This window comes from Taudactylus pleione, unplaced genomic scaffold (genome assembly GCF_031769625.1).
Source record: "Taudactylus pleione unplaced genomic scaffold, aTauple2 ptg000067l, whole genome shotgun sequence".
NCBI classification, from domain to species: Eukaryota; Metazoa; Chordata; class Amphibia; order Anura; family Myobatrachidae; genus Taudactylus; species Taudactylus pleione.
Window position 1 is genome coordinate 647,544 of NW_028284469.1, and position 26,602 is coordinate 674,145.

Sequence of the window (26,602 nt, forward strand, 5' to 3'; positions counted from 1 at the left end):
ACTGGCAAACATCACTAGCAACTGGGCCAAGTGTGCATCGGGGGCGAAAAACAGTAATGCTGGACCCCATAGCAAAATTTAGGGTAGGGTCTGATGATGACACTCCATTCTCCTAAGTCCCTGCTCTGCTTATAGAAGAACAGATTAGGGCCTCTTCTGATCACACATCGGTCTTGTACATACATGCACTGTGAAGCTTGAATTGAGGGCACTACAGGACCCTTTCCCTTGGGTCCTGTAGTGCCTGCACACCACTGGTGTGGCCGATTGTATGCATGCATGTTTTCTCACTTACTGTATTTAGTTGGACTTAGGCATTATTTTTGTCATATTAAATGGGGAGTTAATTCTTTTATCCTATCTCCTTCTTAGGGAGCCAGAGGGTTTCCTGGTGCTCCCGGACTTCCAGGACTCAAAGGACACAGAGTAAGAAAGTGTTGCTGATTTGCTTGGATCCTATGTCTAAAACTACTGATCAGGTGTCTCATGAGGTGCAGCTGTGACGCACTTCACAAAACGTTTTAGAATTGTTATGAGAGACATTTGCCCATTTCCTCATCTGACTGTGAACTTTTGCAAATGTTGTCAACAGAATATGGCAAAACCCATCCTACCTCAACCACACCACTCCCTCCAGGCAGTGGACCTGGAGGGAGCACAGCTAAGCACCGTTTTGGTTTAAACCCCCATGGTGGGCCCTCACCAGTGATGGCATAATCACCGTCCCAGGCCAGGATGCTTTGTACCTACTCCCCCACCCTCTCTGTGCCCCTGTAGAATAAAAACCTCTGTATAATACAGCATGGAATGAGCATTCTTCTCACAGACAAAGCAAAAGCATTGATCTAAAATTATAACGATAATGGGGGACAACTGACCGCACTTTTGACACCACAGTTCCCATGGATGGATAACTTGGGGAAGCTGACGCTGTAGCCCAATTTAAATTCTAAGTTGTTACATAAAAAGCCACCAATGCAAGAAAATAAAGTTTTAAGTAAACAGTAACAACTCTTTGATCACGGTTTAAATCCATAATAGCATAATATTACGCTAATATGAATATGACCAATTTGTATAATATTTGGAATTATTGCATGATTGTCTATAGTTGATGATATTGATGACTTTCTCTTTGTCTTTTAGGGTCACAAAGGACTAGACGGACCAAAAGGAGAGTTCGGAGCTGCTGGGTCAAAGGTGATACGATCAGATACATGATAGGCAGGAATAAACTGCATTTATAGTTGACCAGCTTTAAAGCAAACCTCACACAATCCATGGATTGTTGGCCTCATTGGTGAGGACGTCAAAGAGAAATTAGTACAGTATCATATTGAAACTGGTCTTGAAATTATAAAATTAGTAAAATTAAAATATTTGAATTATATTGAAATTGAAAATACATTTGTAAAACTGGGAGTCGGTGTCTCCTGGCTCCTAATGGATTTTCCCAATATTCTAGCATTAGTCTCCCGTAACTTAGAAATGTCACTATTATTACAGACCTCAATAACAAAACAAATAATAACCTTTCAGGAATATCTGACTAATTTGAGTTTGTTTGATTATTATCTCTGTCTTCAATTTGTGTTTGTAGGGTGAATCCGGTCCTACTGGTCCAATGGGACTTAATGGCCCTTCGGTAAGTTTCGTTTGTAATATGTGAGATGTAATATAAAGTGATGACATCATATTTGCTTTAAATAATAACATACATTAGTCATAAAGAGTAAAGGTCAACATTTATTCCGTAGAGAAACACTCAATCATGTGTATTATATTCTATATCCTTATGTCTGCAAAGTAACTAGCCATCACAGAGAATTAGTTAAATGCAAATTAGCTAATTTACCATAACGTAAAAATTTGCCAACTGCAAAAAAAGGAATTCAATTATATTAATTATGGCGTGTCATGACACCCGCTTTTTCCCCACCACAATCCTTCATTAGTGCAGCATTGTGGCTCATTTTCCTCTTCCGTCACTCCCCATAAGCCTCGCCATTCTACAAATCGCATCACTGGCTATCCATCCCCCTCTAGAACTCAATTCAAGCTACTCTCCTTCCCTTACAAACCCCTCTCGAAACCCTCCATACTAAAGATGGGATTCAAATGGTAAACATTGATGGTTTCAATGTTTTACAATTTGTAATCAAGACATCAATAGCGCTTTAACCATCAGAAATGAAACATAGATTTCTGCACTGTAAAACATAGGATTTTGTGGGGAGCTGAGTCAGCTCCCGGCTGCAGGAGAGAAAGTGTGCCCACCTAGCCACGCCCCTACACTGGACACAGCGAGTGCTGATTGGTACAGTGTTACGGTAAATGCTACAGCAAACAGTAAGCCCACAGTCGGAGGATAAGGGTAAGAGGGGGTGGCAGGACACCTGACCCAATATGAATAGAACCCATCAGAAAAAAATACATTGATGGTGAGGAAACATTGCAAGTTCACTATCGATGGCAGTAACATTGACAATTGGAATAAAAAAAAAAATTGATGGTACCAATGTTTTATCATTCAATTTCAACTCCAACTCCATAGGACCTGTCTGCTTCTCCTCTGACCTGTGTCTATCCTCCGCTCTAATCTACACCTTTCATTCCCATCTACAAGACATCTCTCACACTGCTCTTCAGTTTATGATCGATCTCTCTCATCCAACCAGATTTTCTATGAACCTCTAATCTTTCAAAATCTCTTTCAATTCCCATGTCTTCATTACTGCCGCCTACCCCACACCACCTACGTGACTTCTCCTAGATCACTCCCTCTACTTGGCCCTCCTGCCATCGACACATTGAGTCCCATTTTATCTCAATGTCTCATTCTACATTATAAATGCTCTTGAGCAGGACCCTTACTAAAGAGCGATATAAACTGAATATTGCAGTTTTGAGAATAATAATGTATTTGTCCCTGAGCCTGATCCATTATTATTTTTGCTTGCATCTCTGGAAGGTGGCAGCAAAAATGAGCGATACTGAGCCCTATTCAAGGCGCAATGCTTATTGCGTTACTCTGTGAATTGACACTTTAGCTGTATTATAATGAGTGCAAGGCAATTTGCACTTAACGGAATCGCCCTGTTACTGTATGTGTAAAGGAGCTTCCCATTAATATTAATGATCACAACTAGTAAAGAGATCAGAGCAGATGGTTGGCTGATTACCCCATCCTGCTTTGTGCTTCTGGCCTTCAGATAACCAAACTAAATGGGGTCTTCAGGATCCAGTATGACTCATTCCCTGAATCATAAATCACTGTGGGGGGGATCCAGAGGTGGGCGCTATTAGTACTGACTGCGTCTATTGTTGCCACTGCCGGGGGATGTCCTATTGAGACGCCTACCGGCTGTGGCGTGAAACCACCGATGTGCATACTAAGACGCTCTATCAGCAAACTATTGGTCACACCATCGGACATCGTACCTGCCCCACGGCAAGGGCAGAATGTCCGACTGACCGTGGCCACCGGTGGGTGCTATGAGTTAAACCGGACAATTCTTCTAACTCACTATTGTTTTTTCAACTATAAAGGGACCAAGAGGATTGCCCGGTGAGAGGGGACGTATTGGACCTCAGGGAACACCTGTAAGTAAAGTTTAATCCTTAGGATTGTGGTATACAGAAAATTAAGGTTGTAAATTAATGTTAAAATAAAAGTATAAAAAACAACAACACAGAATAGTTTATACAGTACAGAAGACTCCAGCAATAGTCACCTATTAGTAGACTAAAAGGTTAAAGAAATGTGCACCTTTTAGTATTTATTATATTGATGTAAATAAATGGTACAAAATATGTAGAGCAATATTTACCTGCAACATTTCACAGGTACAGGATACTATTGGGGAGCTGACAGTTATTTATCACGTTCTATATTTAAGATGTTCACAATACATTCCTGTTTGATGTCTTTCAGGGTGCAAGAGGCGCCAACGGACTTGTCGGACTGGCTGGGCCAATAGTAGGTTACCGTAATTTGTTCTCTAATTCATTTCCATTGAGTTTTCATTGGCTATATTTTATTTTTAACAATTGAAAGAAAAGTAACTCTCTAGTTTGATAAGAGATTAGAAACGTCGCCTTACTGTGTTACAGTACGTTCACGGAATTTACTGTTTTATCTGACAGGGTCCCATCGGGATAAGTGGTGCGTCCGGCTTTCCTGGTGTCCCTGGCACAAAGGTAACACATTGCTTTTTGCTGTTTAGGTTTATTTAATCTTCATCATGTCTCTCTCACTAGCCATGGTAGACAGAATATAGGGCGATTTAGTCCAGATTTACTATGCATATCCCTAAGCTTTGTGGGGTTATAACTACCTGGAGAATCACACCTAGCACTTAATATATATGAATATATTTTCCAATCTGCATAAATAAACACGGAATCTTTTATTTAGTGACCCAGTTATCAGAAACAAAGAAAAAAAGTAAACTGCTGTTGCTTGGTGATACAGACACATATGTTGAAAACAAAAAGAACAACAATTACCTCTTATTACAGTCAGTAGACATACAATAAAACACTGTAACAGATAGGAAAACATTTCTAAATCAGTTTATTTAATTTTTCGCTAAATGTTTCAAGCTGAGGGATCAACTTGTATAAGTCCCAAACATTCTGAGCAAATGATCCTGAAACGTATATTATGTACTATTATTTCTATACTACAAAAGAGTGGAAAGGTGAGGAAAAGGGATTTGGAATTATATACCCAGCATACTTTAGTAGAAAACCTATTACAAACATGCCAGGTACAGTATTTACAGAGTAATAAGGCCTAGGCAAGCATGGTGGGTACGACGTGAGCCAGAATTCCCGCCTCCATAACTGCAATTATCAATTAAGAACAACCTGACGCCCAAACGTTGCTAGTACTGCAGAAGTCCTCACACTGGTTCTGCTTTGCTGGACTGAGATTTGTAGAATTATTTCTGCAGTATTTAATTAGTATTATATTAATCAATTGGTCAGACATTGTAAAAAAATATATTCATGCAAAATATCATTAATTGTGTCCTTAAACTCTATCAGAAAGTGTAAGATCATGAAGTCTATATTAAACTATTAAGCTGCATACACTCACAACGATTTAGTAAATGAACGATTTTAGTAAACGAATTTCGTTAATTTTTTCAAGGGAAAAATGAACGAAAATCCTTTACTAAAATCGTCCATTTACTAAATGTAATGAACGATTTTTTTGAACTACAAACGATTTTTGCATATTCCCTTACTGAAAATCGTTGAGTTGGTCAGTCTGACTGAACTACAAACTACAAACGTGAACGCGCATGAATGATAATCGTTCATCGTTTTAACTCAGAAAGTGAACAATTTTTTCAACGATTGAACGATAAACGATATCGTTATCGATAATCGTTCAAAAAATCATTGTGTATGTATGCACCTTTAGTGTTCACTGCAGTTTCACTAATGGCAATAACTACCGTTATGGCAAATACATGCATCTTCACCATGGGAATACACCCTGCTGTCATGCTCGTCTGCTTACATTAGGTGATGAAGAGCTGACAGTCAAGTGTAACTTTGGTTCATCATTATATACTGCAACACAGTGATAGATGGATGCACATATGAGCCCCTCCCTTTTCAGTACTGTGCTCCCTGCTCCCCGTGGAGCGAGTTAATGGACTCTAAAACCACAAGGATACATTGATTGACTTTGTGCAGTTCCTTAGTTTGGGGACACAGCATATAACTTGGATGACCTTATGGCATACATTGACTTTGCTATGCACTGTTATAATAAATTGTAGTCTATCCACCCTAGTGATTTGTTGGTGCTGCAGAGGTTTGGCACAGAGCACCTGGGGAGTCATGGAAAGCTAATTAATTTATGTCTGCAGGTGTTACACACTCACTGCGATGGAGACAGCTGCGACTGATAAATTTTACAATTGGCAACAGCCTGTGGTTTATTTGCCGCAAGATAATGAACTGCAGACTCTTCGGAACAATGCGAGTTTTCATTACATGTGAGAGTGTGTAATCAGTTTCTCATGCATCCTTCGGCTTTCCAAAAATTCCCAACAGCTTTTTAAACAACTGGAATGGGAAACATTTGGCCCCCTGAGTGGGCTGGCTCCTACGTGTTTCAGGGGGATGATGCTTCTGGGAATCCTTTTTGGACTTTTAGATCCGATATTTTGTTTAAGAGACCTTGATGGTTATAGCAATCACTGACATCTTCTTTGTTTCCTATCTCATGTTTTGTGAACCTCTTACTTGTTTACTAACTGTCCACGAAAATGCACAACGCAAATTACTTTAATATAATCCCTTAATGACATTCACAGATATGTACTTGGATATTTATTGGCTTTTGATAAACGCTATGTGAGAAAAGGCTTAGATAATCATTGAATAGGTTTTATCTGTTCAGATGTGCAGTTATAATTGATACATTTAATTATACTCCAGGGAACTTTTTTTGCACTTAAAATGAAAATAGAGATCAGTAAGGTCAATAACAAAGTTGTAAGCTGATATGGAGGCACTATATTAAGGAATAATTGATGGTCATATTTTAAGTACTGTAGATCTTCTTGAGATGCATTGACTGCAAGTCCTTTGCAACCAGTGCATGGCTGAAGGCAATAGTCCCAGATCATTAGGTCCTCATATAGACAGCCATCACATGAAGGCCAGTGTCTCTACTGATACTCCCCATAAATATGCTTATTTCTGTAGGATAAGACCTGCCCTCGTACCTTATGTTAGGTTGTCCATTGACAGTTCTACCATTGATGGTCAATGTTTTCTAACCATCGGTGGCAAACCATTGAGGATTTAAACAGCAAAGGTTCACTCCTTCGCATGCGCAGATAACGTCCACACATGTGCTGACTGTGTCCGATATCCACCATCAGACCTCCTCTGCGCAGATGTTTGCCATTGGTGGTCCCCTTCCCATCCATGGTAAAACTATTCCCAACACCATCAAGTCATTAATGTTTGTTAACCGATAAATGCACATCCCTAATCTTCAGTACAAATGAGATATGCATCAGACACAGAAAACAATATTACAACATTCTGTAATAGAGTGAGAGTTCAGAAAATGTGAGAGAAAACTCTCACACTTTTTAAACCCGGCCAATAGAGTCCGAGAACAAGCAAACTCGTCTGTTTTTCAGACTCATAAAACCCTCATGATTTAAGCTCTCATCCAGATGTTTTCCCATTTTGAAAATACAATTTGACCAATGTGATAGTGTGAGAGTTTACTGCTAAACTTGACCTGTGAACCGCTGGACTTACTACCAACCGTGATGTCCATTCGTGGTTTACAAATGGCGGAACTGCTTTGGTTTGGTCAAAAGAAATGGTAAAAAAGTAAAACCGCCATAAGTAAGGCCAATCAAAATGTAAGTAACCACAATGCACTAATAATGAGGGCAATCATTAAGTATTGAATAAAGCAGATAGCATTAGTAATTATCTCAATGGTTCACAATATGTCTTTTGAGATTTAATCGTGATGTAGAGATGATTACAATTGGACACCAAAACGCCAATTTACTTTCATTAAATAAACTGCAATTGCATATACAGTAATTGCAGAGCTGTAACTATTGTCAGATATGTGGAGGTTGCATTGGCAGAATATTTGCCTGGTTTGTCCTAGACATGTCACAGACATTTACACCCTTATTTATAGCCATTTGATTACAAAGTTATGTATTATAGAAACAGTAATGGGCCTATTAATCATCGCTTAATTTTTACAAAAGAGGATGAAAATGTTCATTTTCACCTGCAATTGTAAAAATTAAGTGTTCAGGGCATTCATCAAGAAGGTAATGCGGGAGATATCACAAATATTTTCGGCACTTCACTGCAGGAGCATTCGCCATCTGAAGGATCGCAACTTGCTCCTCCCTTATAGGAAGAAGGTCCAGGTTGCGAAGAGGGATCCTTTCGGATCCCTCCACCCCTGTCCGGCTCCTTCTGCCAGACGTCAGGGCACTCATGCGCATGTGTGACCTGTAGGTGACACATGCACACTCCCGAAGAGATTCACTGCTCTGAAAAGGAGCAGTGAAGCCGCTCGTGGGGACAGCTGATTTCGCATCAGCTGTCACCGCGCCAGAGCAATGCTGAATTGCTCCGGAATCCCTGGCGAGTTAGAATGTTAATTATCGGGGTCCGTTCGGAACCCGATAATTAACATCATGAATATGTCCCTCAATCTTTTAATACTTCTCTAATACACCAGAAAAAGTTCCCAATTTTGAGTACGAGAAAAGTTTATTTAAACACGCACATAAAAGCAGGGCCAGCACAAGGTTTCATCCTAAATGCCACTTCTACAGCCCCTTATCATACTTTCATTACATAAAAATAAAAACACATACCTCCTCCTGTCTGGCTGGAAAGACTGCAGTTCAGATGCAGAATGCTATCCAGACTCCACTGCTGCTCAGTGGCAAATGCAGGATTTCTAGTGGGACTCGGGAGGAAAGGGGGGTTGGTTCTAAATGTTAGATTTTGGAACAAATGCAAAAAAAAATTGTGGCAGTAAGCAACAGACACTTTATTTTAATTCGTTTGAGGCCTTGCCTAGGCATTATGTACATTCAATGCGACAAACCTAAGGACCTGGTGCCCTAGGCAGAAGGAAGTGCCTGGCCTATACAACAGCATAATATATGCCCAAGCAATTAAGAAAACTCCAATCAGCATTTGCAGTGGACACATAAAATGGAAAATTACAAGCACTTGTTTGTGCTGACAACCTTCATCATTGTCATCATCAAACAGTATTTACACCTGCCCTTGTCTGCTCGCAAATAATATGGTTTTCCCAGAGGTCTATGTGATTGTGTCCTGGCCTGCATGTGATAGCAACTGAGCACACATGTCTCTGCTATACTCAGGATCTCCGAAAACTTAGGCCCTCATTCTGAGTCGATCGCAAGAAGTGATCGCTCACTCTGAATGAGGGCGGGCACTTCTTGTTTTGAAGTGCTGCCTCCAGTTCGCAAGCTAAGCTGTGGGTTACCACCCACAACTTAACTTACGATCAGGGTGATGGTCGGGATGGTCATCACCATCGCGACCATCGGGGCTTACGACCAGATCCTAAGGTTGGGTCTGGGCTCTCGTAAGCCCCAGGGAACTTCCTGCTTTGTTTGAGCAGGAAGTTCCCCACTGACATCATCAATGATGTCAGTGGGGCCGCCCCCAAATGGCAAGCGTTCTGACTGGAACGCCTTCGTTTGGCCGGGCACGCCCCGGCCCGCCCCCGAAAACGGGGTGAGCTGTCACTCAACATCGACAGCTCGCCCCATCTGCTACGAGACCCCTAGCAACGGAGCGCCCGTCGCTAGCCGGGCCTTGCGCATGCGCACGACATTGCTAGCTCCGTCGTGCGCATGCTCTGTGGGGACCATCGACCGGGTCTGAATGAGACCCTTAGCTTGTATGTATCAAGGCAGTAATGTGGTTATTCCTAGGTTTAGGACCGGGAAGAATATATGTTCTTCTTAGGGATAATAAGAGCTTATCTTTGTGTTAATAATAAATATTTATTATTCCAAAATAACGCATAACACTTCATAAATAGTATTCCACGTTTTAACGCAATGACCTGTTTTGTGGGTCGCAGCCCGTTTCATCACGTATGACATGTAGTTGCCCTGTTTGGGTCCATGTGCCGAATCCTATGAAATTTGTTAGAAGTGCTGGACAATGTATGCGCCTATGTCAGGTGGCTTTCCATGTTTCTATGTGTGTCTCAAGACCTCTCACCTACCAACAAGCCCAGTTTGGTAATCAGTGTTCTGCAGAATGTAAACTGCTCCAATCTGTGTACAATTTACATTCACAATAGTTATACTGTATGAAATTAACTTACATATTGTTTGTATCAGCTGTAAGTGCTTATTTGTTTTTGTTCCTTCCCACTTCCCAGTTGGTTTGTATTTATTTGTAAAACCTTTGTTAATTTGATTTGCATGGTTCAGTTGTGTCCAGTGTCGGCTCCAGGGGAGGGGCTGCAGCGCAGTCCAAAATTCAAATAGGGGAGCCACACCAACTGCCACCCCAGCTGCCACACCAACTGCCAACCCAGACAATGCCAAATATTGCCGGCTGGGACTCACTGACAGTTGGTGTGGTTCCTCTATTTGAATTTTGGTCTGCGCTGCAACCCCTCCCCTGGAGCCGCCGCTGGTTGTGTCACGCACGTTTATGAGCATTTCACTGATACCTTGTATGAAACATGGATTAATGGGGTGTGGGTAAAATTGGCACAGTGCCCCAGGCCCTCCTTTCTCAGCTCCCTCCTGGCCTGAGTACACTGTTGCACGGTGCAGTCTCGTGCATTTTTTTAAGTCAGACAAGTGGGGGGAGGTTGGATAATGGGTGGGGGTGGGGCGGACAACAAGAGGAGGCAGGCTGGATGACGAGTGGGGGCAGTGATGAAAGAGGAAAGGGCTGGAGTAGTGGGAGTGAGCCCCTCTGTCTTAAGTGTCCTGAGCCCCCCGAAGGCTTAATCCCGCCTTGCCTTCCATGATTTACATAAAACATTCCGTTTAATTAATGTTGTCTTTAGCAGCTGGCTGCCTTTTCCTATAATGGTTGACTTTGAACATTTCTGTTTTTTGGTCCCTTCGGTGAAACCATCTGACAGCACAATGTTTTCTGTTACTCATATTGTTGTGTTTAAGGATGGAATACTCTCATGCGTAGCAGCCTGAGGTCACCGTTTAGTTACTTAACCCTGCGCCAAAATACAGCTAAACACTGAAAGATCAAGGCAGTATATTATATAGTGTTTGTGCAATTGGCATAATTTCTAATGGCCACATAGGCACAATGGCGGTAGGTGGCAGGCTGCCCCGTGTTTCATCACGCTATTACAGCTTTGCTTACTTGTGCATGTCAGCCAGGATTAAAAATCAATTTTTATTTTAATTGCTGGCAAAATACAGTTATTCCTCATATGCACACACTGTATGGGACTTGGCCGAGGTTGGGTCAGTTGAGATCTGAAACACTGCAGATTTGGCCCAAGGAGCAATATGTGTTTCATGCCTGTTTATAGAAAATGAAAGTTTTCATAGTTATGTTCAAACAGTATAATAGCATTACAGAATATTACAATGATACAAAACTGCACACAGCAGGGCAGCCAATGCTTCAGGTGGCTACCCATGGCCTGCAGGGCCAATCGAGAATTCAGGTGGGCATGGGTACTGGGGGGCATGTCAATGGAGGGGGCGCAGCTTGCCCCATCTGGGTGTAAATTCCTATGGCGTGTATCACGGGCTGTTGTGATTACATCATGACCATGCCCCCTATAGAGGCCACTCCTGGGTACTTCATACCCCCTCCTTCTCTGCGTCCTTGCTTATTGGTTAATAACCCCTAATTTTTTAAACTAGCACTACTGTGTAAGGAAATTAAAATTAATAATACATAACTACAGAAGAAGAAGTGCCTAAAATATTTCTACTTACAGTGGATGTAAATTATTCCTTAGATGTCTCAACAACATACAGTACATGCCTACTCTACTAAAATGTTCACGTAACTCCAGAAGTTAGACTGCTAGGGCATGTTGGAAATGATGAGTGTGCAGGTGTTGATATTGCAGAGTTATAGAAGCACCCACCAGCGGATGACTCAGACTATGAACAGCCCAGTTACTAAAGCAGTGGTGTTGGTTTATTGAAAGATAACAGGTACAGCCGTACTCACTGTTACATGTACACTGGTAATGGAGTGAAGCGTCAGCAGAATGGGGTCCTATACTGCTCGCCAGCCGGTGACTGTATGCTACTTGCAGGTAGTGGTGCAGGATGCTGGAACAGCTTTATTCAGGTATATAATCAGATATCTCACATGGAGCTATGCAGGAGACTTCTGTCTCCCACCATGTCACTCTACACAGCACAAGGGTAAGACTAAGATGGCTGCAGTCACATGTGCTGTGCACAACAGGTTAGAGGTCCTGCAGACTCTAGTCTTAGTGCCCAGTATGTTCCGAGGTGGGCAATAAGCAGATCTATTTATCTATCTATCTATCTATCATTCTATCTATCTCATATCTATCCATCTATCTATCTCATATCTATCTATCTATCTATCTATCTCATATCTATCTATCTATCTATCTATTTATTTATCTATCTATCTATCTATCTATCTATCTATCTATCTATCTATCTATATATCTATTTATCTCATATTTATCTATCTATCCAGAGGCTTCTATTGTGTGCGGAAGGCGCGTGCAATCTAAAGATCTTAGATATCCGTTGTTTGTTAAATCCAGAAATGATGACATAACCCCTCTAGTGAGCTCTAAAGGGGCCCATGTTCTTGTATTGTAATGGGTATGCGGCAATCAACTAGTAGGAGAGCAGTTAATAATAGTAATTACTGAAGAGGAAGTTTTCCTTTTATGTGCATTTATTTTGCTTTTACAACGTGTGTATTAGTAGCTTTATCTACTCATATTCATATCACGCAATTGTGTGCTGAGCGGTTGGTTGAATTTGTCTTTTGACCTTTTATAAAATAAGCCCCTACTTTGCTGTGATCACGACTGTTACTAATTCTAATTTCCTGCAATTACCTGTTATCAGAAAGATATGTCTCAAAATACTGTATTATATTCACTTTATGTATTAGACACATTTTTCGTCTTTTTGCAATACTATAATTTTAGATTTTGCTCACAAACGTAAGAAGCAATATTTGCAATTTAGACATGTTATAATAAAATGTAAAGTAAGTGAGCCCTCGTGATAAACTGGCGAGCATATTATATAATGCCAGAATCCAAGCCTTTTCTGTCTTTTATTATTATTTTTTTTTTTACTTAAGGGCGAAGCTGGACCAACAGGTGCACGTGGTCCTGAAGGTCCTCAAGGGCCAAGAGGAGAGACTGGATCTCAGGGGTTTTCTGGTTCACAAGGTCTTCAGGTAAGTCTTTGTGTCGTTCGTCTAGGGGTGCACCTCTAACTTCTTATGCTGTGATCTGTACCATAAAACATCGAGATGCATTACAGTGTGTACACAGATGAATTTATCATCAGCTGCTGAGTATTACAGCAATAGAAGGAGACTGTAACCTGAATTAATCATCTGGCCTCCGTTTTATATTATTGGTTAAAGTCTCCTTATTTGGAAATCTCATCTACATGGACTCAGGTGAAGCGTCTACTATAGAATAGGTGTATAACTGTTACATCTGCTCACAGGGTACGCCAGGAACGGACGGCAGTGGTGGCACTAAAGGACCAACCGTAAGTCATTAACTACAACTCTTAATGTATGTTTATCTGCTGAAAAACTTATTGGAATTGCGTCAAATTCTAATCTGATGCTTCTGATTCCAGGGGGGGCCCGGTGTTGCTGGTCCACCTGGGCTTATAGGACCAGCTGGATCCCCAGGACCTCAAGGAAGTACTGGAGCACCTGGCATACGAGGCTCAGCGGTGAGTCTATTATTATATGTTATATATTAAACACAGGGCTGCAAATTGCGGAACCGCCTACGGAGCAGTAAGTAACTTGTTGTGTAGATAGGAAGTGACTGACTGAAGTATATGTAGTACATGTACTCTCAGGAGTTGGTTAGATTGATGCCCACCTGCTAGCCTTTAGATGAAATCAGGGTTCATTTCTAATGATCGCGTTTGCAATGCGATCTGAGCATGATATTACCGCCCATGATCGCGTTGCAAGATGCGACCATAGCGCTGGAATGTGTTATATGGCACCCGCAGGGACAGGGGCTCTGAAAGGAGCTCGTGTATGCGATGTGCCCGGAGGGCTGCCCGGGGCTACTGCGCACGCGCAGACCTGCAGACTAAACATGCACGACCGCCATTGCTAGGGAGGGTTCTAGCGCAACCCTCTGCTGGCTAATTATGCGATGTCGGATGACGTTAGCGGCAGGGGACCATCTCCGGAATGTTTTGCATTCCGGAAGTTGGTAACTTTGGCAGCATTGCATCCCACATAGAAACCTGCCAGCGGTTATGGAGGGATCGCAGCAGGTATCGCAGATATCCCTCCTTCATACTGTACATGGGGGTGTATAGTGAATGTGTTCCACAGTTCCACTTTATACAACTCAGTCCCTCAACCTGAAATGACTACAGTACAGTATGTAGACTTTGCATGGATGACCCTGGGGATAATAACAGTAGCTACAGTATGTTCGGGCAAGTGTATTTAAACTTTGCCTGTAGTGTCTTGTTTAATTCAGCTCTTAACCCTATAATGCCATTTGGATCATATTTGATACATGAGTTTCAGAAGCATTAGATGACCCAGGTGAGGTGCTCTTCTAGACATAAATGAGGCCTAGCCGGGTAACCTTTCTCTCTGCATGCCAGTAACATACGGTATTAATGACTAATCTGATTTAGGTCATGTTAAATATGAGAACTAAGATCTCAAATGATGGGATCTGTTCAATTTAATAAAACTTCACGAGGGTCTCCAGTAGGAACAGTCTAATCCCAGCAAACTCGGTGTCATCTACCAGTAGCACATCACATCTCTGTGTCTTCCATTTGTATTATGAAGTAGGATTATATATTAGTATTTTATGTGAGCCCAACTTATTATCCTTGTCTGGGCTCTTAGGGCCTCATTCAGAGGCGGTCGTTAGATGCAAGCAGTCGCTCTGAATCAAGGCGGCCGCTTGCATCCTGAACGGCTGCCTCCTTGTCGATCGTTAAGCTGTGGGTTAACACCCACAGCTCTAACGACCGACATGGGTGATGGTCGCGATGGTCAAGACCATCGCGACCATCGGGGCTTACGACCAGACCCTAGGGTAGGTTCTGGGGACTCGTAAGCCCCAGGGAGCTTCCTGCTCTGTTTGAGCAGGAAGTTCCCCACCGACATCAGCAATGATGTCAGTGGGGCCGCCCCCAAACGGCAAGCGTTCCGACTGGAACACCTCCGTTTGGCCGGGTACGCCTCCCGGCCCGACCAGCAAATCGATGTTGAATGACAGCTCGCCCCGTCTGCTACGAGACCCCTAATGACGGAGCGCCCGTCGTTAGCCGGGCCTCGCGCATGCGTACGACGGAGCCTGCTCCGTCATGCGCATGCGCTGTGGGGCAACATCGAGTCGTTTGTGAGCGCTCAGCGCTCACGACCGACTCTGAATGAGCTCCTTAGTTTCCACACTGTTTTTCTCTGCAACATTAAGATTTCATATTAAAGCTATTACAACATGTAATCTAATACGATCTATTTAATGAAACGTTTATATAAAGAGATTTTTTTTTTCTTCCATTCATTTCAAGGGTGACCCAGGTGTCGGTGGGTTCAAAGGTGAAGCAGGTCCCAAAGGTGAACCCGTAAGTAAATGTGTCATTTTATTCAAGCAACTGTATAAACCAGTTACTGATGCTGACAGTTGTAATATTTAGTACATTAATATCCCGATGATTGATCGCAGCTTAGTAACAATAAAATGTCATCCAAACAGGGTCCACATGGGCCACAAGGTGCAATCGGCCCCCTGGGAGAAGAAGGTAAAAGAGGGCTCCGTGGAGACCCAGGATCCATAGGCCCACCAGGACCAGTTGGGGAAAGGGTATGGAAACCATATGCATGACATCTAGTACACAGTATATATTGGTATGTTTATTCATTTTAATGTATTAATTCTTATAATAAAAGTTTTATTATTAGTCTATTATACTGATATAACCGGAATCATGTTATTATACGCTATAAGTTACACACTGGTGGAGAAACTTTTCCCATAGCACAAGCTGGGATTCATATCGCATACAATGACTCAGGCGGCTGGTAGAGGCTCATACAATGGTGTTTTAAATAAACATTTGACTTTTTTTGGGGGGGGAATTGAAATGACAATATATTAACCTAGCGAAACATGGTTTATCCTAAGTACATCTATGTAAATACAAACATACAGTAGGCACAAATGTGGAGCTATTTCATATGGGATTTATATACGTATGTATCCTTTTATATGTGCAGTCACTTTTCTTTTATCGCAATTTACAAACTCCATCATTTCCATCCAGGGCTCCTCTTGTTGTGCAAACTTATCCATCTGTCACATTTACCCCCTTAGCAACTGAGCCTTTAGGTGAATCACTCTGATAGCACGAATGGTGAATGACCCCTCCCTCAGCAAGTATAGTGACTGACCACTCCCACACAAAGTATAGTGAGTGACCCCTCCCATAGCAAGTATAGTGACTGACCACTTCCATAGTAAGTGACCCCTCCCACAACAAGTATAGTGAGTGACCCCTCCTACAGCAAGTATAGTGAGTGACCCCTCCTACAGCAAGTATAGTGAGTAACCCCTCCCATAGCACATATAGTGAGTGACCCCTCCTACAGCAAGTATAGTGAGTGACCCCTCCTACAGCAAGTATAGTGAGTAACCCCTCCCATAGCACATATAGTGAGTGACCCCTCCTACAGCAAGTATAGTGAGTGACCCCTCCTACAGCAAGTATAGTGAGTAACCCCTCCCATAGCACATATAGTGAGTGACCACGCCCATAGCAAGTATAGTGAGTGACCCCTCATATGGCAAGTATAGTGAGTGACCCCTCCCATAGCAAATATAGTGAGTGACCCCTCCTATAACACATATAGTGAGTGACCCCTCCCATAGCAAGTATAGTGAGTGATCCCTCATATAGAAAGTATAGAGACTCTTCCCATAGCAAGTATAGTGAGTGACCCCTCCCATAGCACATATAGTGAGTGACCCCTCATATAGCAAGTATAGTAAGTGACCACTCCCATAGCAAGTATAGTGAGTGACCCCTCATATAGCAAGTATAGTGAGTGCTCTTTAAATGAACTGGTTACAGAGGCCTTGGCAAGAAGTGTACAAATAATCTGCACAGTATACAGGGCGCCCAGCATTGAGATGACCTTGCACCATATATTTGGAATACAAATTAAGCACAGAAACATTTTCAAGTAATTTCAAAGTTTCCCTTTAAAATCCACATGACCATTACTACATACACATGTTCAGTTTAATGAGATGATTGATAACAGGACCTATGGTTTAGTATAACCACGCTTTTCATCTCTTTTATCAAATATTCCTGTTATATTGTCTTTAGGGTGCCCCGGGTAATCGTGGCTTCCCTGGATCAGATGGATTATCTGGACCTAAGGTAATGTCGCTGCCACTGACCGGCCATAAATCTTTAGTGTGACATTAGGGTCATCCCAGTCTAGTTCTCCCATCGGGCAGGAACGTCCATGCACAGACCTCATTTATGTTTCCTAGAATTCAGGCTTCCCAGGGCTCCTGGGTCACATTTTTTGCGAGAAAGCTCTTCATGCGCCAATGGGCGTGGCGGTTTTATCTCCCGGGAAATTGGATCTTTATCCAGATCTACGTTTTAAGAAGAAAAAAAGTGCATTGATTGCAATAAAAGACGGGAGCCCATAGATGAGGATTGCCCTATGTCAGGACAGTAGTATAGTAACTGTGGGACTCAGCTTTCATCTGCAAAGGTTACATCAGGTCTAGCACAGATCTAAAACATGTTTGATACTTGCTCCCAGGCAATTACAACAGTAATATCTGCAAGATACTATAAAGTACTACAGTTACGCAATTACATTAACATAAATAAAAAAGTGCTTGTGTTATTGCAAGAAAATTAGCTACAAAGTTAGTTATTGGAAAATATCTGTTTATTACATTAATTTGGTGTACCTGTGGTAACCTAGTAACGCCTCCTTTTTCTGCTGTTTCCATTTCTCTCCTGAAAATGTGATGAAACCCATTGTAGGGAGCACAAGGTGAACGAGGAATTGCAGGAGTTTCGGGTCCTAAAGGAGCTGCAGGGGATCCAGGTCGTCTTGGAGAGCCTGGCCTGCCTGGCGCCAGAGTAAGTGACCCCCTGTACAATGCAGATCACTGGAGAAAATCCCAGGGGTTGTGTGTTCTAGTTGTGTTGTTAGAACATGTTCATTTTATTCAGATGTAATTATGTTGTTACAGTATATAGTTACAATACAGTATGTCATGTTGTATTCAGGGCTATTATTATTACTAGTTAATTATATAGCCCACACATATTCCGCAGCGCTTTACAGAGAATATTCGGCCATTCACATCCGTCCCTGCCCCAGTGGAGCTTACATGGAGCTCGATGTTTCACATCAGTCCCTGCCCCAGTGGAGCTTACACTCTATATTCCCTACCACATGCTCACACACATACACACTAGGGTTAATTTGTGTTGGGAGCCAATTAACCTACCAGTATATTTTTGGAGTGTGGGAGGAAACCAGAGCACCCGGAGGAAACCCACGCAAGCACAGGGAGAATATACAAACTCCGCACAGTTAGGGCCGTGGTGTGAATCGAACCCACAACCTCAGTGCTGTGAGGCAGTAATGCTAACCATTACACCGTCTGTGCTGCCCTATGTTGAGACATCCTTGGGGCTCGGGTACTAGGGGGGCATGGTCAAATCTAGGAGGTGTGGTCATGCTTCCTCCCTCCAATATAAAACCCCCCCAATGCAAAATACTATGCTCAACAGCTTGGCCCAAGTGACTGTAGGGTTCATAGGAATGTATAGGACAAGATCTGTCCTAGTGCTCTCCTGGGTTTAGTCCCTATGACCCAGTATTCATGTTACTTTTATCCCTCACTGTCCATAGTACGTTTCAAATAATCCCAGATTAATCATCTTTATTAATCATCCAAATGACATAGGGCCTGATTCAGTCGCTATTGCGCACACAGCTGCCGCCGCCATTTTCCCAGTGATTTTTTTTTTGTTGACCTAGCGCTGGAGACTACGGACAGGTAAATATAAGACTAGATGGGTGCAGGGTATACGGTGTGGATCCCCCGTGTGTACTGCACACCCTGCACCCATTATAAATACGCCCCTGGAATCCTAGATTGGCAGAAGGGATGTGTGGCACATACTAACTGTTTTATGTTTGTGGGGTGCGTGCGACTAAAGCACATGCACTGGGGAAAGAAGGGGCGGCTGTGTGAAGTTTTGCCTAAGGTGCCTAGAAACCTTGCACCGACCCTGCGCATGTGTATGCATCGCAGTGCACGTGTGCGACCCAGTCAATGCGATCGCAAAGGCTATGCAGACCCATTACTTAGTGATTCACAGGAAGTGCCGTTTGGGGGTGGTGACGGGGGTGGTTGGCCGAACGCAGGAGCGTCAATGCGCTCGGACACTGTTGCAGGGACGTGCATAAATTAGCCACTGCATGGTACTACGCAGCTCGAGCTGCCATAGCGTGCACTGAAGTAAGCAATTCCTGAGTAAGGTCTGACCTGCCTTAACTGTGCGTGAGGCATTCGATGGTACTCGATTGTTTCGATGTTTTTTCGCAGTCTTGCTAAACATTATGGATGTGCGTGTAGGTGAAGTACAGAGCAGCGATAACTGCTATGGCTGGGGCTGGCTGACATTACAGAGCAGCGATAACTGCTATGGCTGGGGCTGGCCGACATTACAGAGAAGCGATAACTGCTATGGCTGGGGCTGGCCGACATTACAGAGCAGCGATAACTGCTATGGCTGGGGCTGGCCAACATTACAGAGCAGCGATAACTGCTATGGCTGGGGCTGGCCGACATTACAGGGCAGCGATAACTGCTATGGCTGGGGCTGGCCGACATTACAGGGCAGCGATAACTGCTATGGCTGGGGCTGGCCGACATTACAGAGCAGCGATAACTGCTATGGCTGGGGCTGGCTGACATTACAGAGCAGCGATAACTGCTATGGCTGGGGCTGGCCGACATTACAGAGCAGCGATAACTGCTATGGCTGGGGCTGGCCAACATTACAGAGCAGCGATAACTGCTATGGCTGGGGCTGGCCGACATTACAGGGCAGCGATAACTGCTATGGCTGGGGCTGGCCGACATTACAGAGCAGCGATAACTGCTATGGCTGGGGCTGGCTGACATTACAGAGCAGCGATAACTGCTATGGCTGGGGCTGGCCGACATTACAGAGCAGCGATAACTGCTATGGCTGGGGCTGGCCGACATTACAGAGCAGCGATAACTGCTATGGCTGGGGCTGGCCGACATTACAGGGCAGCGATAACTGCTATGGCTGGCCAACATTACAGAGCAGCGATAACTGCCATGGCTGGGGCTGGCCTACATTACAGAGCAGCGATAACTGCTATGGCTGGGGCTGGCCAACATTACAGAGCAGTGATAACTGCTATGGCTGGGGCTGGCTGACATTACAGAGCAGCGCATCCAGATCACATTAACCCTCTTGAGCATTGAAGTCTTTCTCACTGTGATAATGAGAAACATGCATTATTGTTGCAGCTCCATTTCTGCAATATATTCCCAACGGGAGCTGTGCTGTCCAGATTGTAAATCCAGTATGTAAAGACACATGACATTACTAGTGTATAATTGTATCGTTCATCGTTTCCCAGGGTTTGACTGGAAATCTTGGAGTTGCAGGTCCAGAAGGAAAGCCAGGACCGTTGGTGAGTTTAATTTTTAATACAATATTAGATAATACAGTATAAATATCTGTATATTAGCCTCTACATTTACAGAATAATAAATGAATAGTTGTTATAAGGTAATGAGTACGGAAATTCTTCTGTCATTGCTGTAATGTTTTAGTCTTTGAACTTGTATCCCCAGACTAACGCTCTCCAGCTACTGTACATAGAGAAAAGGCATTGGTTATATGTGGAGATGTGTCATATAGAGGTCTATGTAGTAAACCTTGGAGAGAGATAAAGGGCATGGAGATAAATTACCAACCAATCAGCTCCTAACTGTCATGTTACAGGCTGTGTGACAGTTAGGAGCTGATTGGTTAGTACTTTATCTCCATCCACTTTATCTTTCTCCGAGGCTTAGTCCATAGACCCCATAGTTTGATGATGAAGCGTTGGAGATCTGAGTAGCAATATTAAAATGTGAGATGAGTGATATGCCATGGTGAGGTGAATGAGTAGATTTAAAGATGTTTAAAAGAATAAGGACAGAAATAGCCATAGAACTATACCGACAGTCCGGTATCATTGGATGTGTTAATCAGCAAATCATAGATTAGTGGTCTCCATCCTGTAGCTCACGAGCTACCGGTAGCTCGCCGCCTTAATTTTGGTAGCTCCCCTAGCTGCAGTACTGCTGAGACAATTAGGAGGAAGTGACCTCTGATGTGTGCTCCTCTGTGACATTGACGCCAAGGGTGGAGCCACAGGGAAGCGCGTCAGGTGTTTGCCGCAGCCTCTACAGCAATCACCTGACGTGCTTCCCCGTGGTTCCACCCATGGCGTCTACGCTACGTGGGAGCGAGTGACTCCCGCCTAGCCCTACCGGAAAATCACACGGCAGCCCTGCCTATATCTTTTACTCCTCTACTGCACGTACCTCCTTGGAGCCGGTAATTAACAGTGAAATGCGCCTGAGCTTACATTGTATTTACAAACTACAACAATATCACTGTAATCATTAAATGCATTGTTATTTTCTATTAAACATTTTTCTAATTTTCATTAAATTACCTTCGATTGTTCGGTTATTAGCCAGATTTTTTTTTTCTACAATTTTAGTAGCTCTACAGGAGGTTTCATATTTCTAAAGTAGCTCACACCTCAATTAACGTTGGAGACCAGTGACATAGATCATAGAGAGCTCACTGACTTTGTTGGGTGGTTTCGTCCTTTCACTTCTCTAAACCATCTAATACCTAGAGACAGCAACCACAGAAACCCGCATACCCGAAAATAACACCAATACTGCTGGCTATATTCATCCAATCACTGGACATTTATTTCTCAAAATACATGTTTTTATGGAAACTTACAAACAAACTTCAATAACTGACTATCTATAGATGTATCCTTCTTGAGACGAATGGGAGTCAAGACTGCTTTTGAATATCTCATTGCATTGTGCATGACTTCCCCTCCTTTGACCGGTACCCACTGGGGTTTGTGCAGTTTGGAAATATCTCTGAAGCTCTTCTGTAGCTTCATCATCACCCTGTAAGCGTAGGAGTCCTCCATCATGTCTGGCAGCGAGTGGTGAGAGGGTGGTAATTGAAGGTTTGATTTAGGGGTGTTCCTTGCAATATCATCTAAAAATATTATTTCAAATCTGGTCAGTCCCATCATTCATTAATGTGTAGTGGACAATCGGACCACAATTCTTTTTGAAATGGTCTGCGCTGTACTTGTGCCTTTTTCACTAGTGTGAGTCAATCCCAAAGCATTGGTGGCATTGTCCCTCTATGGCCCAAATGTAATCGCCTGTGAGTTGCAGTCACCAGTGGGATTTAGCCACTAGATTTAGAGTGGCAATAATTTAAAATGCAAAAACCAGTTGGTTTTACCTTCTAAATTATTGTCTCTTTAAATCTTATGGATAAAACACCAAAATCCACTGGTGTCCGCAACTCACAGGCTATTACATTTAAGCCAATAATTGTGTACATCACCCCATGTAAGATTTTATGGGTTCCCACCCCCCATTCTCTGTGGCTGGAAGCCAGGAGGCGCTCTGAATGCAGGAGGACTCAGTTCGTCCTGTTCAGCTCAGTAGAGCAGGGAATCCACGATACTGTAGGCAAATTACTTGGAAAGGAAGGTGGAGACATATATACTGTACAAGGATCTGGATTTCATGACGGTCTGTTTTTTGATGATACGCAGATTTACACTTCCTTCTAGGAGTTTTTTAACGCTCTAAATTTGTCGCATTCATGTGCTCTGCTGGTTTCACTTCAAAAACTTGTTCTTCCTTCTCTATACTACTAAAACATTTAGTAAAACACTTAAACATACAACGATGCACTCACCCAAAACTGCTTTGATTAAAAAAAAAAAAACCTAAAAAAAAAATTACATATCACTATATTTTTTCAACATTTTGAATGTGACTCATTTTTGTTAGCGATTAGGGTGATAGAATTGCCCTTTGGTCTATCAATGACCTGCACCCTTTATCCTGCCTTCTTCCGCTCTGTGCTGTAACTCTGGAGCACTGTTCATCATGTTGTCAGCCTGGCCATCCCCAAACCTTCATTTCTTTGAGAGAAAGCCCCTAATCAGGATAATTATGACATTACGTAAACCATCTGATCCTTTTTAAAAAAAATCTCACTGTTCTTTACCTGTCCGCCTCACCACTTAATAGATCTGCCAATCTCTGAGAATGGACTCTGATATTACTCGTATCGTATGGATAACTGCAAAGACAGACTCTACACTATATATTCCAGTTAGCGTACACTGGTCCTGTTTCAGAGGCGGACATTAATTGGGTCGCTGCTGCGTCTTTGTATGCAGCGGATCTGAGAAAATATGCAAATGACGCAGCCACCATCTTTTGTACACTGACACGCACCGCTGACTTCTCAGATCTGCCACTTGCATACAAAGACGTGCCATTCTACGAATGTCAGTCGCACCATCGGACCTCTGAGCAACCCTATGTCACCTTAATCTTCAATATCAGCTTTGTGTTGTCAAATCATTTCAACTTAATAATTCCTATTCCCGTTGTACGCTTTATTTATTTATTTTTTATATACAAGATGCGTAGTGAATCTTTTACAATGTGACCTACCTACAAAGGAAACATCTGGAGGCCTAAGTTGTTCTTGTTTTCATGTTGCAGGGAGCCCCTGGAGAAGATGGGCGTACTGGCCCACCTGGTCCAATTGGAATTCGCGGGGAAACTGGGACGATGGGGCCTGCTGGGCCAAAAGGCAACTTTGTATGTCCACCGATTTTATTTATCAGAATTCACAGTTATTTTTATTTTTAGAGTTTTTAAAATCTAATCAATGTCTCATTAACAGGGCGACCACGGAAAGCCTGGCGAGCAGGGCAGTGCAGGAGTCTCTGGACAGAGAGTAGGTTCCCGTGTTCCATTCTTAATTCTGGCAGCGCTACTGGTAGGCGCACAGATCTTCTCTATTAGTGATATTATTTACTTGTCTCCATCAGGGTGCTCCAGGAAAAGATGGCGAAGTCGGTCCCTCCGGTCCAACTGGTCCCCCAGTAAGTAAAACATAAAGCAGTAGATATCCATCATTAGACATGATGAGTTATTATTACAGACACTTTTTAAATGTTTTTAATCTTTTAGGGACTTGCTGGTGAAAGAGGAGAAATGGGACCACCAGGGCCTACAGGATTCCAGGTATGCTGTATTGTTGTGTTACAATATCATTCATCTACAATGCTATTCAGTACTTATGCTACTTTGATCTATATTTAACTAGAGATGTGCGGTTCGGTTCAACAGAAATCCAAATCCACCCGAAATGTCATAAATCCGGGAAAATTCAAGTCACAGTTCTAATCTCCCGATGAGAACCGAAAAATCTGAGTCGCTGTTCGGAATTCGGATTTAAAATCTGAATTTTGGGTTTTGGATTGCAAAAAATTTCATGATTTTAGCTGTTTTAAAAAAAAATAAAAAAAATGTGCCACTTTTTTTTAATCAAAAATTCCATATCCGAAACCAAAACACTTGAGGGTGGTTTTGCAAAACCAAAACACGAAGATAATTAAATTACAGATACAAACCAAAACACAGGGGTCAGCACACATCTTTATATTTCACACTAGCCCCTGAAGTTGAATTCAGACTTATAAATAGAAGCAGCCTAGTAGTATAAAGTACTGACCGATGGGTTTTATAGCCTCAAATGAGTAAACAGTGACCCCTACTGTGACTGCGATGGGCACCAACTCATTATTAGTTGTGGGCAGCTCACAACCACAATCACGTCAGCCCCTATGGCAGCATTGCGTCTCTTTTTTCACAATACAGATGGCAATTACTGTCAAAATCGTATTTGAAACAGTGGTGCAGGAGGGCATGGGGGGGAAATGTGCAAGACAGAGGAGGGGTGAGGAGAGAGTCAAAGTAGCGAAAGAGACTGCAAGTGGGGAAGAGAAAAAGAGAAACATGAGGACGTGTGTCACAGGGAGAAAGAGAAGTCGGAAGTTAAGTGGAAAGAGAGAGATTGGGTAAGAGGGGGAGAGAGGGAGGATTAGAAAAAAGAGGCGGTGGTAAAGACAGAAAGGCAGAGAGAGTGGGAGAGAGAGGGGGAGGGAAAGGGGGATGGAGAAGGAGAGGGGGAAGGACAGTGGGAGAGAGTGGGATAGAGAGGGGCGAGAGAGAGTAGGAGGGAGAGTGGGAGAGAGAGGGAGGTGGGAAAGGGGGAGGGAGAAGGAGAGGGGGAGGGACAGTGGGAGAAAGAGGGAGAGACAGAGTGGGAGAGAGAATGATAGAGAGGGAGAGTGGGATAGAGAGTGAGAGAGAGGGGATGGAAAGAGAGAGAGTGAGAGAGAGGGGAGGGAAAGGGGGAGGGAGAAGGAGAGGGGGAAGGACAGTGGGAGAGAGAGGGAGAGATAGAGTGGGGGAGAGAAAGAGAGGGAGAGTGGGATAGAGAGTGAGAGAGAGGGGAGGGAGAGAAAGAGAGAGTGGGAGAGAGGGGAGGGAGAGTGATAGAGAGGGAGAGAGGGGGAGGGAGAGTGATAGAGAGGGAGAGAGTAATAGAGAGGGAGAGTGGGATAGAGAGGGAGAAAGGGGGAGGGAGAGTGATAGAGAGGGAGAGAGTAATAGAGAGGGAGAGTGGGATAGAGAGGGAGAGAAGGGGAGGGAGAGTGATAGAGAGGGAGAGTGGGATAGAGAGGGGGAGAGGGGGAGGGAGAGTGGGATAGAGAGGGAGAGAAAGGGGAGGGAGAGGGGGTGGGAGAGAGAGAGAGAGAGATGGGGGGAAAGAAACAAAATATACTCAGGCAACAAGCACAACAGTTAGATAGAATATGATGTGATTGATGTTGGGTCTAATCTCATAATGCCACCATCAAATATCAAATATTTGCCTGAGAAATTGGAACACAGGAATCGGTTTAACTTATCATACACATTTTTTTATATGTAATTTGATATATTTAAGGTATGTTTCAAATAAGATTGTATTTTTACAATAATAAATCAGTTTACTGTAGCACTCAATAAAAATGCAATGTGGAGAATCAATACAATGGTTATTACTAATATTACTGCTTATTACAGGGATTGCCAGGTCCACCAGGACCTCCTGGAGAAACTGGGAAACCAGGCGATGAGGTAAGCCATATGTACAAGTATTATGTCTATTGATAATTAGCTTATACTTAAAACAAATGATAGCGTCTTATACTGCAGCAGCTAGACCCAGCTAGAACTATGGCCCTCATTCAGAGCCACTCGCTAGCGGCAGTACGCTCGTTCCGAGCGATGTTTGCACATCTGCGCATGCGTACGGTTTTTAGTACGCATGCGCGAACCAGTCAGTGCGGCCGAAAATCGTTGGTACGCAATATAGCGAGGGCCTGCTATTTTGAGTGACAGAATGAGGCGTATGTGGGTGGTAACAGGGGAAGGTGCTTGAAAACGGGGAGTGGAGATCCGAACGCAGGCCTGCTTAAAGGTAAAAACGGGCGTTTTAAGGGAGTGCATAATTAATACAGCAGCGTCATTTACCACGTCACTTGGTTTTTTTTAACTCAGAACTGCTCGCAAAATAGCGGTTGA

The 26,602-nt window shown here is 43.1% G+C and overlaps 1 protein-coding gene across 1 annotated transcript in view; it reads left to right on the forward strand.

The window, feature by feature from the left end:
* Positions 1-26,602, forward strand: part of COL5A2 (collagen type V alpha 2 chain) — a 210,555-nt gene that overhangs the window by 148,387 nt on the left and 35,566 nt on the right. Inside the window, exons 13-31 of the mRNA XM_088466944.1 lie at positions 373-426; positions 1,147-1,200; positions 1,601-1,645; positions 3,550-3,603; positions 3,935-3,979; positions 4,147-4,200; positions 12,880-12,978; positions 13,257-13,301; positions 13,395-13,493; positions 15,324-15,377; positions 15,509-15,616; positions 17,145-17,198; positions 17,826-17,924; positions 20,479-20,532; positions 23,684-23,782; positions 23,868-23,921; positions 24,016-24,069; positions 24,158-24,211; positions 26,102-26,155. Coding sequence (XP_088323070.1) covers positions 373-426; positions 1,147-1,200; positions 1,601-1,645; positions 3,550-3,603; positions 3,935-3,979; positions 4,147-4,200; positions 12,880-12,978; positions 13,257-13,301; positions 13,395-13,493; positions 15,324-15,377; positions 15,509-15,616; positions 17,145-17,198; positions 17,826-17,924; positions 20,479-20,532; positions 23,684-23,782; positions 23,868-23,921; positions 24,016-24,069; positions 24,158-24,211; positions 26,102-26,155 — 1,233 coding nt within the window. The remainder of the gene's footprint in view (positions 1-372; positions 427-1,146; positions 1,201-1,600; positions 1,646-3,549; positions 3,604-3,934; positions 3,980-4,146; positions 4,201-12,879; positions 12,979-13,256; positions 13,302-13,394; positions 13,494-15,323; positions 15,378-15,508; positions 15,617-17,144; positions 17,199-17,825; positions 17,925-20,478; positions 20,533-23,683; positions 23,783-23,867; positions 23,922-24,015; positions 24,070-24,157; positions 24,212-26,101; positions 26,156-26,602) is intronic.